Here is a 17,899-nt window from a genome sequence, read left to right on the forward strand (position 1 = left end):
TGAGGTCTATCCGGCGATTCCGATTGGAGCGTAGCTTCCGGTTCACCAGCGCCCCAACGACCCACTGCTAGCTCTGCGACGCGGTCTACTCGGTCTAATCCCTGGCGGTGGATCTAGCTTACTCACGAGCTACCCGGTAGGATGTCGAGGTCGGTTCAGCGATTCCGGTGAAGCTTGACGTCCGGATCGCAGCTTTCAGTACCACGTTTGGTATTCCATCCGGACCAGGGGCTTTCTTTGATTTTAGGCGCTTCGATGCTTCTGCTAGCTCGTCGTTAGTCACTTGCCGATCCGTGCTTGTTCCTTCTTCTTCGCCGTACGGTGGCCATATAGTTGGATCGTGCTTCGGGAAAAGACCCTCGACGATTATCTTCAGCTTGCTCGGACACATTTCGGCTGGCGTCGTCGGACCCTTCATTTTCGCCATAACGACTCGGTATGCGTCACCTCAGGGATTCGCGTCTACTTCTCGGCATAGCTCCTTGTGTGTATGTATGTATGTATGTATGTATGTATGTATGTATGTATGTATGTATGTATGTATGTATGTATGTATGTATGTATGTATGTATGTATGTATGTATGTATGTATGTATGTATGTATGTATGTATGTATGTATGTATGTATGTATGTATGTATGTATGTATGTATGTATGTATGTATGTATGTATGTATGTATGTATGTATGTATGTATGTATGTATGTATGTATGTATGTATGCATGTATGTATGTATGTATGTATGTTTTTTTTTTTTTTTTTGAGAGCAGTAAAAAAAATTTCAGAAAAACCCTGAGTGAGGAAAAATGTACAAAAACCCCATTGTCAGGGAACGGGTTTGGGCTGCCATCACCCGACCCGCTAAAAACCACTGCTCTTGCCCGGAACCTGATTCCTCCCCGGCACTACCTTACGGCATTACTTCGGGGAGGGGTTTTTATGTGCATAGCACGCACTCTAATTCAACTGCTTACTAGTTCGTTTCTTCCGTAGGGTGACAGCCCCACTCCTCTACACACCACCAATTCTCTACCATCCACACAGACTGGCAAGCTCTGCATGACAGTTGGGAAGCTGGCTGTGAGTCGAGGCTTAGTACTCCTCCCCTACGAGTACAGTCTGAGCGGCAAACTTCTGACTGTCTATTTCACCGAGCCCTGCGGCTCGCTTGTGCCGGTCAGCACCGCAACTCCCTTCTCGCACCATTCAACGCCGTTTACTCTTTGAGCACCAGACTTGTTCGTATGTATGTATGTATGTATGTATGTATGTATGTATGTATGTATGTATGTATGTATGTATGTATGTATGTATGTATGTATGTATGTATGTATGTATGTATGTATGTATGTATGTATGTATGTATGTATGTATGTATGTATGTATGTATGTATGTATGTATGTATGTATGTATGTATGTATGTATGCATGTATGTATGTATGTATGTATGTATGTATGTATGTATGTATGTATGTATGTATGTATGTATGTATGTATGTATGTATGTATGTATGTATGTATGTATGTATGTATGTATGTATGTATGTATGTATGTATGTATGTATGTATGTATGTATGTATGTATGTATGTATGTATGTATGTATGTATGTATGTATGTATGTATGTATGTATGTATGTATGTATGTATGTATGTATGTATGTATGTATGTATGTATGTATGTATGTATGTATGTATGTATGTATGTATGTATGTATGTATGTATGTATGTATGTATGTATGTATGTATGTATGTATGTATGTATGTATGTATGTATGTATGTATGTATGTATGTATGTATGTATGTATGTATGTATGTATGTATGTATGTATGTATGTATGTATGTATGTATGTATGTATGTATGTATATATGTATGTATGTATATATGTATGTATGTATGTATGTATGTATGTATGTATGTAGGTATGTATGTATGTTGTATGTATGTGTGTGTATGTGCGGATTTGTTAACAAAATGTCCACATCGGTTTCTCGGAGATGGCTGAACCGATTTTTACAAACTAAGATTCAAATGAAAGGTATAATATTCCCATAGGTTGCTATTGAATTTCATTTTCAACCGACATCTTGTTCCGGATTACGAGCTGAAGAGTATAGTTACAAAACAAAATTTGTTGATTTGTCCACATCGGTTTCTCGGAATTTTCTGAACCGATTTTGACAAACTTGATTTTAAATGAAAGGTCCATCAGCTGCTGTTGAATTTTGTGTGGATCCGAGTTCTGGTTCCTACATTACAGGGTGATACGTACGATCACGCAGTAAATCCCGATTCTAACGAATTCTGCGATGAATACTGTTGAATTTGTAGATCTAGGTCACCAACAGTCATTCAAAGTCTCTTTGGCCACACTGGCCACCATCGACGGATCCGGAAGCATCCAAAGTTAGAATAACGGTTATATTGGTTTCTCGAAAATGGCTAGATCGATTTGATCAACTTAGTCTCAAATGAAAGGTGTTGCGTCCCCAGAAACTGATATTAAATTCCGTCTCCATCCGACTTCCGGCTCCGGAGTTACGGGTTGTGGAGTGCGATCACATAGAAAACTCCGATTCAAACCGATACCGCGATTAATGCAAAAAGGTGGTCTTATATATACTTACCAAGTGTAATAAGAATGAAAGACATTTCCATAATGTTATATTGTACGAACCAGCTATTAAATCATAGTTTGGAGAAATGAGAATGGCACAATTGCACCTCTAGGTGGATTAAAACAGGCTTTTTTGCAGTAATTTAAGTAATATCAAACAATATAAATAAAGGAAAGAAAATAAACAAAGATGACAGAACAACTATCAATAGGTTTACAATGAAGTCTAACCCATTCATGCCCATGTTTTTTGTGGACAACAACGTTTTTAAACAGCTATAAATTTTGATTGAGGCAAGATTTGCTCACAAAAACAAGTAAGGCTAATAAATGTGACTATTGGCTTTCATTTGAGTATTCACAGTTACAAGGATCAGCTCTAGAATTGAAGTTACTGCAGTTGGTCTGATGGAGCAGTGCTGCCAGGAACCGTTTACGTTGACGACGGAAAATGATTTTTTCATATAACTTCGTTATGTTGCAATATTAGTGAAAACTGATAAAACTTATCAATTTAGACTATTTTTGGCTACGTTTTCCACGCAGTCGGACTATTGTGAATATTCTAGGAAAATTGTAGTAAGCATTGGAAGGTAAAAATTGAGCTGCTTCTAGCACTGCAAGGAAAGCACCTACCTTTATGAAAAAACGTTTTTCGAGTTTCTTGAACTCACCGTTTTAAAGGAAAAACAGTTTTGAAATCCTACATGCACTAGAAAAAAATTGGGCATGAAAGGGTTAAGAAACTAGAATATCAATAAAAATGTTTAAAATGATGACTATTCTTAGTGTTGGTATTAGAAAGTGAATTTTTATTATAACGTGATAGCCTCAAGATCTTTTGTGACATCTTATGTAAAATAGAAACACCGGCGTAAAAAAATCTTTTGCAAATACCTACCGATTTAAATAAACATTCCATGGAAAAAAATTACAATGAGATCAACAGAGCGAAAGTTATTAGTGCTAGCAATATCATTGCTTCGTTTCTAAGTCGTAAAATGATATTAAAAATTGGCACGAAAATATTCGTTTTTGAGCGAACGCTTTCAGCAATGATAGCAGTATTTGCTCTAAGCAAAGGCTTCGATTGGGTAGAGTTACAATTCGAGCAGGATAAAAAGAAATGAAATGAAAAAATATGATTTATTTACATTCCGTCAAAGGCAGATCTGGGTTAGTGTTTTATAAGACAATTTCCTGAGTCCACATTCAATCAAGAGGTTTGATTAGTCAGTTTGCTTTCCAGATCGATGCTACGCAGCAGTTTATCCCAGTCGATAAGATTACCACTGATCCGATAGGGCGTGAAGTAGCACACGTCGTGTTTAACATTCAGTGGCTGCAGTGGTTTGCAGGGAATCTGCAATGGATTCAAAATATCCAGAAAATCCTTCACTTCCAAATCGCCTCGTTCGTTCCGGTTCAGACTGAAATATGTTGTAGGAATTAAATTGCGTTATACATGAAAATAAATATAGATATATCAATTTACGTTTGTAGCATCGCCTCAGTTAGGGCATTGTCCAGCGGAATCCGACAAGCCTTAATAGTGCCGACGATATGTTTCGGGTTCATCCAGCCATCCACCGAGGCCGGATCTAGATGGTAAAGGTGTTCTTTGGTACGCTCAAGGTCATTCCAAAGTTGCCGCGTTAGCTCGGCGTGGATGGCCGAACGAACCAGTTCCTTATCGCAGGTGTCCTGTTGTTTTGATTCCGCAGAAAATTGACGACAAAGCGATACGATCTCCTGCTCGACGATTTGGTCACCCAGTAGTTCGATTAGCATGTCACGCAGCGCTTCGTAGGTGACGGTACCGATCGAGTTTCCGTCGATTGTCCTGGGTACTACTTTATCCATGTGCTTTGAAATGTATTCTTTATAGATAGGCTCCAGAGCGCTGCGAATTTTTTGTACTATCTTTGCAACATTGGAAAGTGGAAACTCTTCGCAGTAAGTTTCCATGAATGTGAGAGCGTAGATGTCGGAATTGGTGATTTTAAACTTATGGTCCTGAAGAATTACGGTTGTGCCGAGGTAAAAATCCTGGGGTTGGTAGTATTTGGGCCTGTCTGGTGTAAAAATGTCCTGATTTGGAACTAACATTCTGGCTCTTTTCATAAAAACACCACCCTATCGAATAGATTTAGTTTGAAACACTCTCATTTTACAATTATCACAAATGTTTCGTATTTACCTGAAATCCGGAGTTCCGGATCATCAATTCGTAAACTGATACCGTGTTGTCACTCAAATAGTACGTGATGACAAAGAATCGATCATTGTTTTCCTTGATGTTCGATAGCATACGTGCTCCAAAGCGAAGATTGCACCGATCGTATACGACAAACTTACGGAAATCTATTTTTGGCGGCATTGGCTCAACTGTGATACAATTTCCTTCGGAATCTTCGTGTGTGCCCCATCCATTGTAGGGCGGCAGTTGGCGCTCACGACGCCTGCGACGCTCAAATTCATCCTTTCTGACACTATAACCGAGTATCGGATGGAAGTCTTCGATGCCACACTAGAATGATAAAGTAACCATTAGAAAAACAGGATTATTTAAATTATCAACATTTACAATACCTTTGCCCTGTAGTATTCTCGGGTAAATTCGTCGCAATCCGTTAACATAACCGTTCTACCATACACGTTGATCGTTTGCCCAATCGCGAGATCTGAGTCCTTGTAGTAGTTGTCTTCACTTTTACCGATCCCAACGCAATCGGGCAGATAGCGTCCTCCTTTTAGACCTCCACCGAGGACGTTCAGAATAGTGATTGGCGTGTTCTCGCCCACTACCGGTAGTCGTTCGAAAATTTTTGGAAGCCTGCCTCGGCGTAGAAACATACCGTTCGAATCGCGTCCTGAGTTAAGCGGCAGTTTTTCCTTGATCTCAATTGTATCGTCACTTAGGCGATAGAGAACTTCCAACTCGTGCAGATCGCCAAACAGACTTGAACGGTCGTCCCAGAACGCTTGGAAACAAAGCACCTTCCGGTCGTATTGGAGGAATTTCCCCAATGTGTCAATTTTGTATGCAGGTCTTTTAGCCATTTTGGCTGCATCCTGTTTTTTGCGCTGTTCGGTGCTTGGATCGCTGAAACAGTTCAAATGGTAAATAAATAAATATTTGGCAACACGGTTTGTTTCTGGTTATTGTTATAATTCTATGCGTACAATTTTGACTTCCTTCCCTGGGTTGGTGGATATTGCAACCGTCTTCAAGCATAATTGGTCGGTGTTAAGTCAGACCGGACTAAGTCGCAAACCATAAAAAATGATATAATGATAGCACTGGATAAAGAATATCGTCAACTACATTCTACTTTTGCCAGATTTGAAATATGTCACTTAGTCCGCTCTGACTTAACACCGATCAATTTTACATCAGTTTTAAAGAACCTGTGATAGACAATCGCTTCAAGTTGCATTACGCCTCGAAAGTGGTGCATCGGGGAGGCCGGGACGAAGCTCGCCGGAAGGGGGGGTGGCTTATCGTGTGTCGCCATCGTACACAGGCTAATTAAAAGAATCACTATATAAAAAATTAATTGCTAACTTATAACTACATTTAGTAGTATGGAGGTTATAAACTAAAGTAGTTTCGTTGAATCTGTTGCAACATCTGTCCACCGGATTATTCTGGCCATAAACTGTACGGTATCTAGGAATCCGCAGAGGTGGACGATTCCTTATACCACGAGGAGGAACAAATAAATTAATCCTAGAAAGAATGTCGAAACAGTCAATATTGCTCGATAACATATCGTAGATGAACATTCTTTGCGAGAAAGTGCGGCGAGACTTTAACGTTGGCAAACCTATCAACCTGCATCTATTATTATACGGCGGAAGACAGATAGGGTCGTTCCAAGGTAATTTTCTGAGAGAAAATTGTGCAAAGCTTCTCTGAACACGCTCCAACCGATTACTTTGGACGGCGTTGTATGGCACCCATACTTGTACAGCATACTCTAAGGTGCTCCGGACCAGTGCGCAGTATTTATAGATTTCAGTGCGTAGAAATCCACAACATCAACTGTGTTTCGTTTCAGAAAGCCGTCGCCGTTGTTGCAGTGATGTGGTCGGCGAAACAAAGTTTTCTGTCAAACAACACTCCTAAGTCACGGATAGAATCTACCCTCTCGATGACACAGACTTAAAGGGTATATTCGCAACACCTTCCAATTTCTAAGCGCCTGAAACTTATCACCTTATATTTATCGACGTCGATCTGCATGCCGTTTAGTAAGCACCATCCCTCTATATTGTCTATATCATCTTGAAGCACAGCAGAGTCGAGTCCTGAGGCAATTGAACGAAAGATTTTCAGATCATCAGCGTAGAGTGGTTTTCCAGAATTGATGCGGGTGCAGAGATCGTTCATGAATAAGAGAAAGATAAGTGGCCGTAGGTGACTTCCTTGAGGCACACCGGTTGGCGTTTCGAACATGTTTGTACGTGTGGTACCGATTCTAACGAAAGCGGATCGCTCGGAGAGGTAGGAGTGCAGCAATCTGCAGCATCAGGACAACCTAATCGGTCTAATTTCAAAACAGCAACGGGGCACCTTGTCGAATGCTTTTGCGAAATATATTGCGTCCAGTTGTTGACGCTTCTCGACAGCTGGAACCAGAAAACTGCACGTAATCAAGTTTGACATTTTCTGGTATATCCCCGGAACGTTTTCTGGTATTTATAAACGTCCAGAATGTCGCGGGACTATTTCGAAGACATGCGTTGGACTTGGTTCAGATATTCACCGAATGCACTGTTACGCGCTGTTTCATATTGCAATTCCATTTAACGAAGAATAGTTTTGTTGCCGTCGGTTCTACGACGTAAGGCCGATGACAAGCTGACGCGGAAAGCGAAGCGTTTGCGGACGCGTCTGAGCATTTTTGCCGCGTTCGCCCCGCTTTTACTATGACAGTATTGCGCGTTCTACATGCACACACCAAAGAGATAGGTCAAACGCATTCGCTTCGCTTACCGCTACCGCTTCGCAAATCGCGTAAGCATGTCATCGGCCTAAGTATCGCTTTCGTTGTTTTCGGAGCGCGTTGCGTAGGCGACCAAGATCGGGATTTCGACATGGAAAGTTATAATCTGCTTTTCTGGTAACACGTTTTTTGGGAACATTGCGGCGAAGAATCTCATATATTGACTCATAGAGTACCGCAACTGTCTGATCTGAATCTGAGGGTTTATGGTGAGGGTCTATCTTCAGTATAGATGTCGGTAGCAAACACGTCCGTGTCGTTGACGAAGACTGAATCAAGCGTCCGTCCATTCCCATTGCTAAGAGAACAGATTTGATACAAACCAGCAGCGACCAGCTTTTCTGTGATAGATATCTCTTGTTCCGATGTTGCATTTTCAGGAATGTACTTGAGATCGTCATCGAAAATCCACCGAAAATGAGGGAGGTTGTAATCGCCTACAACAAGTACATTATTTTGTCGTTTGGTCTTCTCAATAAAATTCTGGAGTGAATGTTGTACATGTCAAGATCGCTATTCGGTCTCAGATAAATGCAGCAAATATATAAAGATCAGCGTGGTAGTGAAACGCGTACGACAACTTCCAAATGTTCACATTCAGGCAACTTTAGTATAGTTCCAGTTAGGGACTCCGAACGCAGGGCCGGGGTGACTGAACTGGTCGCTGGCTGGTAGCGTGACTGTGGTTTCCGTAGTACTTTATAACGGACGTCCCGGTGATAGTTTGATTGCATGTTACATGTGTTCTTTTCTTCTACTTCACTAGCCTGTTTTGTTGTACTTCTATTAGTTTTTTCTCCACTACTCATGTGTACTAAAAATAATATCAAATTAAACACTTTTAATTGTTTTCTTTGCAACTTTTTTTATTCGGTATGTTATGTTTCCTTTTATTACTATCTCTTAAATTAAATTCATACTAACACTCACTAACACAATAAATTGCATATTCTCTCATATACACACAAAATCTCTCCTATTCTATGCGCACTAGAGTGGGACATGGTTATATGAAAAAAATAAAATTTCGCTCCGAGTGACTTTTTGGGTCCCATTTAGCTCCCAGAACAACTCTGCAAATTTTTAGTTCGATCGGTGAAACTATATTTTTGCGCCCACGGTTTAAAGTTTACATGGGATTTCGTATGGGGAAAACGTCTTTTGCAAATTAATTCTTCCAAGAGTCACCCGTTACCTCCTAAAAATAAATGGAAATCTGATTTTTATAGGAAATTTGTCATGGAAACAAAGTCTAGAAGACTGCAAAACAATCTGATGCTTGTGGAAAAAGTTATTAAGCAAAAACCGATTGATGCCCTGAAGAATGATGAAAATTTTACTTTTTATAGCATCACTGCTGCTGATGGTCGAATTATATACAAAATTTTTAATGTTCTCTTTTTATATACAAAAGAAGACTCAATTTATCCCTCAAAACTCTTGCGAAGTGGCCAAACAGTGTGGGAAAATGATTTAGACACATTAAGAGAATATCAAAACACAAATGCATACAATTGGACAACCAACAACAGTGGTGCTAGAAAAAATGAATATTTTATCAATCGTCAGAGCATCAATTGGTTTCAGCTTAATAACTTTTTTCTTAAGCATCAGATTGTTTCGTAGTTTTCGAGACTTTGTTTCTGTGTTAAATTTCCTACAAAAGCCACATAACGGTTTATTTTTAGGAAGCAATGGGCGACTCCTGGAGGAATTATTTTGTGAAAGTTAATTTTCCCATATAAAATCCCATGTAAACTTTGAACAGTGGGCGCAAAAATATAGTTTCAGGGATCAAGCTAAGAATTTGCACAGATGTTCTAGGACCCAAATGCTACCCAAAAAGTTGCTCGGAGCTGGAATCTATTTTTTGTCCCACCCTAATGCGCACAAACAACACAAACCTGGTCGCGAACATGCAATCAATCATCCACACTTCCTTACGCCCGCGATCTCGTCAACAATAAAACACTCCGGTAATTAGGTGAACGTTTTAGCACCTAGCAATTTACAAACGCGGTCTCAAGCATTAGCCCACTGCTCGCGCTATCATGAATCGGTTACTTCCAGAAGTCTCTACTCTCGGTCCTAGACTCATGCCTTCAGTTGGATCGATAAAAAAATGAAGCTCATATTCACTAAACAACACGTTCCATGGCGACATGACCGGGAACTTTAGTGATATGGGGAATTTCTCTCCCTGCTCGCATTCAGCACGTTAACATACAATCGCTTAAGGCCTTTACGACATTCCAAGCACATCAAAGCAATCAAACTTATAAACGCGGTCTCAAGCGGAAACCTACAAACGCTCATTTTCGTGCGATAATGCATCGGTAACGTTCGGAAATCTCTTCCTTCGGTCTTAGCAGCCCATGCCTTTAGTTGGACCAATAAAAAGACAATTATATTCACTAGACAACACGTTCCATGGCGTCATGACTGGGGACTCTAGTGATATGAAGAAACTTACTCTGTTCTTGCGTCTGTATCATACACTTAAAAATTAAGCATCAGATTCACGATCCGCACGCGAATATGCAAATGGACACACGGTTATAAAATCGAATTCATACACGCTAGCACACGCGACATACAAACGGCCACGCGAACGAATACGATAACGTACAAATGCTCGAGCCCTTCGCGACGATACACACCCGCATATTATGTGGTAATTTGATTTCAGATGAGAATAGAGGCCAGAATAACATGCGCCAAGTCCTCGTCGGTGATTTACAATATCGATCAGAACATTAACAAACTATTTTAAATTTCACATATTGTTGTACAGGTATACCTCGATAGTGCGTACCCTCGATAGTACGTACACCTGCCATCAATTTTTTTCCTTTGATTTTGTAAGCTTCATCGAAGTAGGACAACTTTTATGGAAATTCTATGGGTTTATGCATACTTTAGAGAAGTTGTGTGTTACTCACAGTAGTTCTATAAAGTCCAGTAAAGTATTTCAAACTTTAAATAAGTCATAAATTCATTGTAGGAATCAAACAAGTATAAACAAATCTGCAAGCTTTAGGGATGCCCTACAAGTTCCAGGAATGTCTTTTATATTTTGGGAGACTGCTGACTTACAAAGAGATCTTTGATTCTTCAGATAATTTGTACGACACTCATTAGTTATAGTTTGGTTTTGTCAAAATTCAGAGTATCTCAATGAACTTTAAGGATGATCTTCGAAAGTCATATGGAATTTAAGTAATACTTCCAACCTTCTATACTAACAATTTCTATAGAAAACGGAGTGTTTGCGATTTTCACACATATTTTACCAATCTCGGGAAATTCTGCGACCTGAACATTTAGAAATATTCAAAAATACAGTTTCAGTAGGTTTTGTTAACGGCTTTGATGATTCAGTCAAGCTGCTTCAAGGAAATCCTACGATATTAAGTAGAATTTTAAGAAGCTCTGGAAAGTTCGCGAAGTTTCAAGAATATTCTAAGGATTTATGAAGAATCTTTTAAACATCAGGGGGCGTCTGCGTTTTCATGAAACTCACAATTAATTTCAACGAAGTATTTCGAGATAACTTACAAATTTGAAAAGTGACGAAAATCAAAAAGCCTCTTGAAGCTTTAGGTACGGCATATCTCAAGTCTTACTAACTTTAAGGAATATTGAAAAAATTCGAGATATTTTTCGAACATCAAAGATTTTAGGCAATTTTGAAGGTTACTATCTAGAGTGATGATAAAACGATTTTTGATTAACGATCTGCAAACATTATGTACATAAAATTTGAGTGCTGAGTCCCATACATTCTAGGAGATACAATGTTTAGAATGGAATGGGCGAGATTCGCAAGACTAGCGACTTCGATGGAGGCTGCTGGTAGTACTTAAAGAGCTTAAAAAAATAAGTATTTTCTTAACACTTCGTTTGGGGATCTTGTGAGCGTGATTAAAAAATGTATCCACCATATTGGCGTGGTTCAAGAAATATTTCCTAGCTCAGTAAAACCTATCTTATGTAGTCAAAAACTGTGGTTATTATACCTTGTAGTTTATATGCCGACATTGTTTTAATGTAAAATCATATCTCCTTTGCGCATATATTTTAATATCCGTTTTCGGGGTTTTTAAAGTTCATTAACGACCAAAAACTGAAAGGAATAAAAACCAATCTGAAATCCTGTATGTATCTGAGAAGAATTGTTATCGCGTCCACAAAACGAGAACTTCTGTTTTTTAACCCACCAAATTTCGGTTCGTTCCCATAGTTTGAAAAAAATTACTGTGATTATTACACGAATCAAATATATAAAAAACAATTCCTTCTGCTTCAGGCACATCAAAAAATTAAGAAAATCTTCACAGATTCAGAATAGTTCTGGAATTTTAAAGAAGTGCTACGAACATCAATAAAATTCTACAACATTCCTAATAAATTTGCCGAAATGCTCAAGACATTGCTACCAATTTCAAAGGAACTTACGGGACCATGGAAATGTTTTTACACTCCATTTTTAACCATCCTGGTTGATGGAAACCATAACATTAAAGATTAAGTACTTGGTGATAGGACAGTTTATCACTAATAGGGTGATGAATTTAGTGATAAATATAATTTGTGTGAAGTTTCATTAAATATTAAACATAAAAAATAATATTTTGAATTTTATTTTTGTGATTCGATAGTACGTACGCTAAACGAAGCGAAGGTGTACGTACTATCGAGGTACACCTGTAAGGGCATGTTCAGGAGCGTTTTATTTTGTATAGGAGTTTCAAAGTAGAACTGGAACTGAAACATTTACATTCCCAGCAGTGCGTTATGTTTTATAATTTCGAACAGCTTTGTTTTAAAATTTAAAACTGTTATACGACGCCGTTCTATTTGTTGCTGATTTTAAAACACGTTTAGAACTGTGTTTTAAATACACGCAAAGTTTTCACCACAGACACTTAAGCGGCCCTTACACATTCAATATTTTTGTCAATACGCGTATTGACGATATTGTTACAATATTTCAGTCCCGTTTGAAATCCACATCGTCAATATTTTTTTTCCATTACACGTACAATACTTTTGTCAATACACTCTAGTATTGACAAAAATATTGAACGAGTAAGGCCCGCTTTAGACCCGATAGACTGCACTGAGCCAAAAAATCACATACGTTTCATGTGAAAAAACACCTAAATTTTAAAAATGATTATGCACATAAGATTCATATGCATCAAATAAAACTTATATAATCACCGATGAATTTTAAATATAAAATGAATAACTTTCAAGCATGCCCCACATACATTTTATGTGACTATCACATACTGCTAGGGTTATGTGTAAAACACATAACTATTACAGGAACATACTATGGGAAAAAATCAAACACATTCAACATGGCGTCAAGGAACAGCACGACGGAGAATACATTGCTCTCTGACTTGTGATTCTTCTAATTAAATGTGAAGACGTTAGAAATATATATCCGCTATCTCTGCGCCAGGTTGAAGATTCCAAGATGGTATAGAATGCATTTCAAATCAATGATCAACACAGCCCAGTAAGTCCAGCCGAAAAATGTGCCAAAGTTCTGGATGGCTCTAGTTGGTGACTGGTTCCAGTGACACGATTGTTTTGTCACTGGAACCAGATATTAACTAGAATCAGTTAGAATATCGGCTCAATATTCGGCTGGACTTTACAAGGATACTCCGCACCTTTATTCAAATCAGGTTCATTACCTACCAAAGCATTTGAATGCTATTATATAGGAACCTAACAATCACATGAATATCAGATAAACCCTCTTCACGTAACATGATTGCTATTATACATTTAGTTAACGATCATCTGAATATCAGATAAAAGGTATATAGGTTTCAAATAGAAAATATGTGGCATTCCGATAGAAAGTAACTGAACATCACGTAACATATATCTGTAGTCAGTACTGGTTTTTATAGGACGGAAGAGAGAAAAGATTATGTGTGAAAATAATAACATTCATGTGAAAAGTATTATGGAAAATATTTACATGTTTTTGCATATAAAAGGTAAGTGATATTTTGGTTGAGTGTGGGGAAAAATAAATTTGAATGCAGTAACGCTAAGGGCATGGCGGGAAATGAATTTTAAACTGAATAGAACACCCGCTAAAACTACTGCTGGGGCAGCAAGTTATAGTTTTAAATTTTTCAGTTTTATTTAATAGAACTGTCAAAATTATGAATCTACAACTGAAACACTCCTGAACATGCTCTAAATGTTTTTTGTCATTCTCAAACATTGCCCTAAATATATAATATACCAAATTGGTGCGTACTTTCTTCATTTTCCCAAAGCAAAATGTCAAAAAATGTATTTTTTTCGGCCGAAAGATGGAGTGCTTGCCCCCCTTAACCCAGTTCTCCTGCTGAAATGATGAATCAGGTTGAATCGGAAACTCTACTTTCGTCCCAATGTTTTCTGTTCCGTGCTCCAAATCATCCAGTCGAAAAAATGCAATAAAAGTTTGAAGCAGTAGCCTGCTTTAAATTGTCTAAGTCTAAGATAAAATATCGTTCTTTTCGTGTTGTAATTCAATCAATGACTTATCGGATGGCTTATCATGAAATGATCTTACTATGAGCATTAAGCCTTTGCATTATATAGGCTATACATTTTACTTTGATTTTCTTTCTGGTTTTATTGCAAATTATATAGTTACATTCATCTAACTTATTGATTTTTTTACTGGGAAGAATATACGTGAAACTTTCGTGGAGACAAAATGACCACTTTTCTCAATTTTGAAACCAAACCCTTCGTTTCGAAGTGTTTTCATGAAGATATAGGGGAATTATGGTTAAAACCGACACCTTAAGCTTAACACTTTTTCTAAGTTGTCACAACACCAATAAAATTATTATTTTTATGCAGAATTCTTCTTCAGAAATTTTTTAACAAGTCTTAATTTTTTCAGCGCTTTAAAAAATTATTTTCATTAAAAATTATTGGTCGTAAAACTTGGAAAACAAAGTGACTTTTTGTAGGCACTGCAGGTAAAACCGACACCCCATAGGGGTAAGATCGATACCCCCTTTCATTTATTTTCTCTCCACTTTATTAAAATCTTTATCATTATTAAAAAATGAGATATATGCGTGATTAATAAAAATATTGAATTTCTCAAACTCGTCTTCAATGCACCTAGTTGATCATAGGAAAAGCCGATAATAATAGGTACTGAATAATGTGGTGATTTGAAAAGCCTTTGTCGGTTAAATCCTTAAAATATACCAACGAAATTTAACATCCAGACGAGTATGAACGTTGCTGTCGTGTTTTGTTTATTTTTATGACATTCGGTGCACTAACCTAAATCCAATTTTTCTTCAAATACTCTACATAAACGTACTAATAATAATGTGTCATTATGAAATGAATAAAAATTTGATTTCTAGGAAAAGTTGTGGGGTGTCGGTTTTTCCCACAATTCCCTACTTGAATTTATAACGTGTGTTGATAAGTATACAAAGTCGATAGAAGCATTTTATTGGAACTGCGGTTTATTGCTATAGAATGATTTGAGGTAAACAGACTAAAACGTTTCATGCGATCATTCTAATTGTTGCGTAAGAAATCTAAATTTTATCAGTCGCATTCAGCCATCTTTTGAGATGTTAAGAAAAAAAAGTGTTGTTTGAAAGCTGGAGTTATGGTTGCGGCGAAAAGTAACTGTCCAAATTAGTGGTTAGCGTGAAACGATTCATTCAATTTTTTCCGCAAAGTATATTGTGGCAGTTGGATTTTACGGCCATTTCCCATTAATTATGCGAGAAATCGTTAATCAATTGATCCTAGATTATGCGAAATGTATTACTTTTGAAAACAAAATATGATTTGAGTACAAGAAAAACCTTATATACATACAAATCCACGAATATATCCCAAAAAAAATTATCTTGATCCAAAAACTCAAAGTTTTTTGTTCACTGTTTGTCACATTGAGTTAATTTTGAAAATAATCAGCATTTTTAACCAAGCATTGCAAAGAAATTCGCGAAATATTGCAATGGTGTTAACAGTTTCATTGAGTTAGTTCAAATATAAAGGTTGAAGTTCAGGACAAGTGAATTTTATACGAAGATGCTAACAAAATAGGAGGTTCATGCAAGAATAGTTATCAGTCATCCCTGAAAACAATCAAAAAATGAAAAAGAAGGCATACATCGTTGAAAAAGCTGTTTCTGCAGGAGGAATCACTCACCATCTTGGAAAAGAATAGTAATATCATACTAGTTTGGTCAACACTTATCTAAGACTTTTCATTCCAAAAATATTAATGGTGCCCTATATCAGGTGGAATCTGGAATTATAATTTTCAGCTAAAAGATGAGCCTTTCCAAGCTCTCAAATTCCGCTGAATGCACTGTTCAACTAAGCACAGGTATTTGTAAAATGAAAAAAGTGCGTGTGAATTGACTTACAAACCACTAGGCTTTCTGTGAAACTAACTTAGACTTAGACTTCGTTAAAATATTAAACAACTTTTCCGGATAATTTCAAATCGGTTTTTAGTTGTTAACAAAGTTGTAGACAATTAAAATATCTATCAGATTCTCACTTTTAGTGTTGTTCGAATGTCTAAAGTACCATCTAGGGATAGAAATATGAACTAGTTCTATTGTAAAATCTGTTTTCACAAAAAAACTTAAAAAAAAGTTGCTCTAGACCCTCCGACGGATTATTTTGATGTTGGTTTCAAATGAAAGGGGAAAGCCCATTCTTTCATATCCTGAAGTTTCAGAGATGCTGATTTTTTTGCATAAAGTTGTTAAAAAAGACACCGTGATGAATATGTTCTGTGCGATTCTAACGGCTTCAAAAGGATAGGATAAAAAAGTAGGATTTTATCGGATTTTTATAGGATTTTTGTGCATAGTAGGTCTACCTCAGCTAGAAACAATACTTACATCGGTGTCTCCGCCAGCTCGGGAACGGATACACCCAGTTGGTTTAGGAATTTTCGTGTAAAATCATCACAGCCAGTTATTGTGTACACGCGATCAAACAACTGCACCGTGTGGTTGATGTTCAGATCCAACAACGAGGTAAATTCCTTGTCATATGGCGCTGGTCGTGGAATCCGCTGACGTGTTACCAGGCAACCCTGCGGTATACCGGAATTCATTGTACGCGGCTCGCTTACCTGCATCGTATTATCCTCGAGATAGTAGAGGATTTTTACTTTCCGAATCTGATACGGAATGCGGTCCACTTCTGTCATAGTTTCCTGGAAAAATCCGTGGAAACATAAAACCTTTCGATCATAGGTTAGCCACGATGGAAGTAGAGGACCCTGTCGCGGTGGGTACAGTGAAGGCAGGCAGTACTCCGGTCCATCGGTTGGTGAGTACTGCTTTCCACCGATTCCTGGCCTTTTCTTATCCGCTAGTCTACAGATTCGGTTCCATCTATCAAAGTGCTGGGATTTGTGGAATCTTGTTTGTCCGATCTGTGAGTTGTTTGTGACAGTTAACATGGGGATTGAAATCTACTCAATATTGGGTAACTTACTTCAGGAAACGTATTGCCCGGAAGAAACGGAAGTCCAGAACAGCGCAACATTTTATTTCGAAAATATAAAAGTTATTCCGCAGACAACTTTGGACGTTAGTTGGTAAACGTATAGCTTCAAAGTCGCTGTGAAAGGAAAACTGATTGTGTATCAACAAAACAGGCGTCATTTCCTTGGAAACGGACAGTCTCTAGGCATCCTGCAACTTTGTAGTTATTTATCGCTGAGAGTATGGTGTTGTGTAGGTATTGGAGATAATGGTATTCACTTCGGTTATTAGATTTATTCCAGTACTCGGGGAACTTGGAAGTAATCTAGAGCAACATGGCAGAAAACTGCTCTGGTATCACTTCATTCTTTATTATTTTTAGCCTTCGAGTACATATTATTCTAAAGCGTTGAACGTCACAAATCATAAAATATGGCACTTAGGAATATCTGTTCACACTTTTTTCAAATTTGCGAAAAAGCTCAAAATCTTGCCGGTTTCGGATTTTTGACATTTTAATAAATTATTTACGCAGATGTATTTCGTCCATTTTGATAATCCATTCTAATTCGAAACAACATTTTTGTAGATAGAATGTAATTACACTTTTTATTGTCACAAGAAATAACGTTTATATCAAATTTCGTTAGCAGTTTAAGGTGACCATACGTCCTGGTTTCCCTGGACATGTCCTGGTTTTTATCTGACTGTCATGGTGTCCTGGGATATCAAGGAAAACGCTTGA

General features: G+C 37.8%; 1 protein-coding gene across 1 annotated transcript; it reads right to left on the reverse strand.

Moving 5' to 3' along the window:
- Nucleotides 1-3,742: 3,742 nt before the first annotated feature.
- On the reverse strand, nt 3,743-17,287 carry LOC131683869 (EF-hand domain-containing family member C2-like). The gene is made up of 6 exons (XM_058966230.1): nt 17,165-17,287; nt 16,561-17,102; nt 5,214-5,727; nt 4,822-5,151; nt 4,117-4,757; nt 3,743-4,051 (listed from the first exon to the last, which is right to left on the reverse strand). The coding sequence occupies exons 1-6, from the start codon at nt 17,213-17,215 to the stop codon at nt 3,838-3,840; spliced, it is 2,292 nt and encodes a 763-aa protein (XP_058822213.1). The 5' UTR covers nt 17,216-17,287; the 3' UTR covers nt 3,743-3,837.
- Between the last annotated feature and the right edge of the window lie 612 nt (nt 17,288-17,899).

The sequence above is a fragment of the Topomyia yanbarensis genome, chromosome 2 (assembly GCF_030247195.1).
Source record: "Topomyia yanbarensis strain Yona2022 chromosome 2, ASM3024719v1, whole genome shotgun sequence".
Lineage (NCBI taxonomy): Eukaryota > Metazoa > Arthropoda > Insecta > Diptera > Culicidae > Topomyia > Topomyia yanbarensis.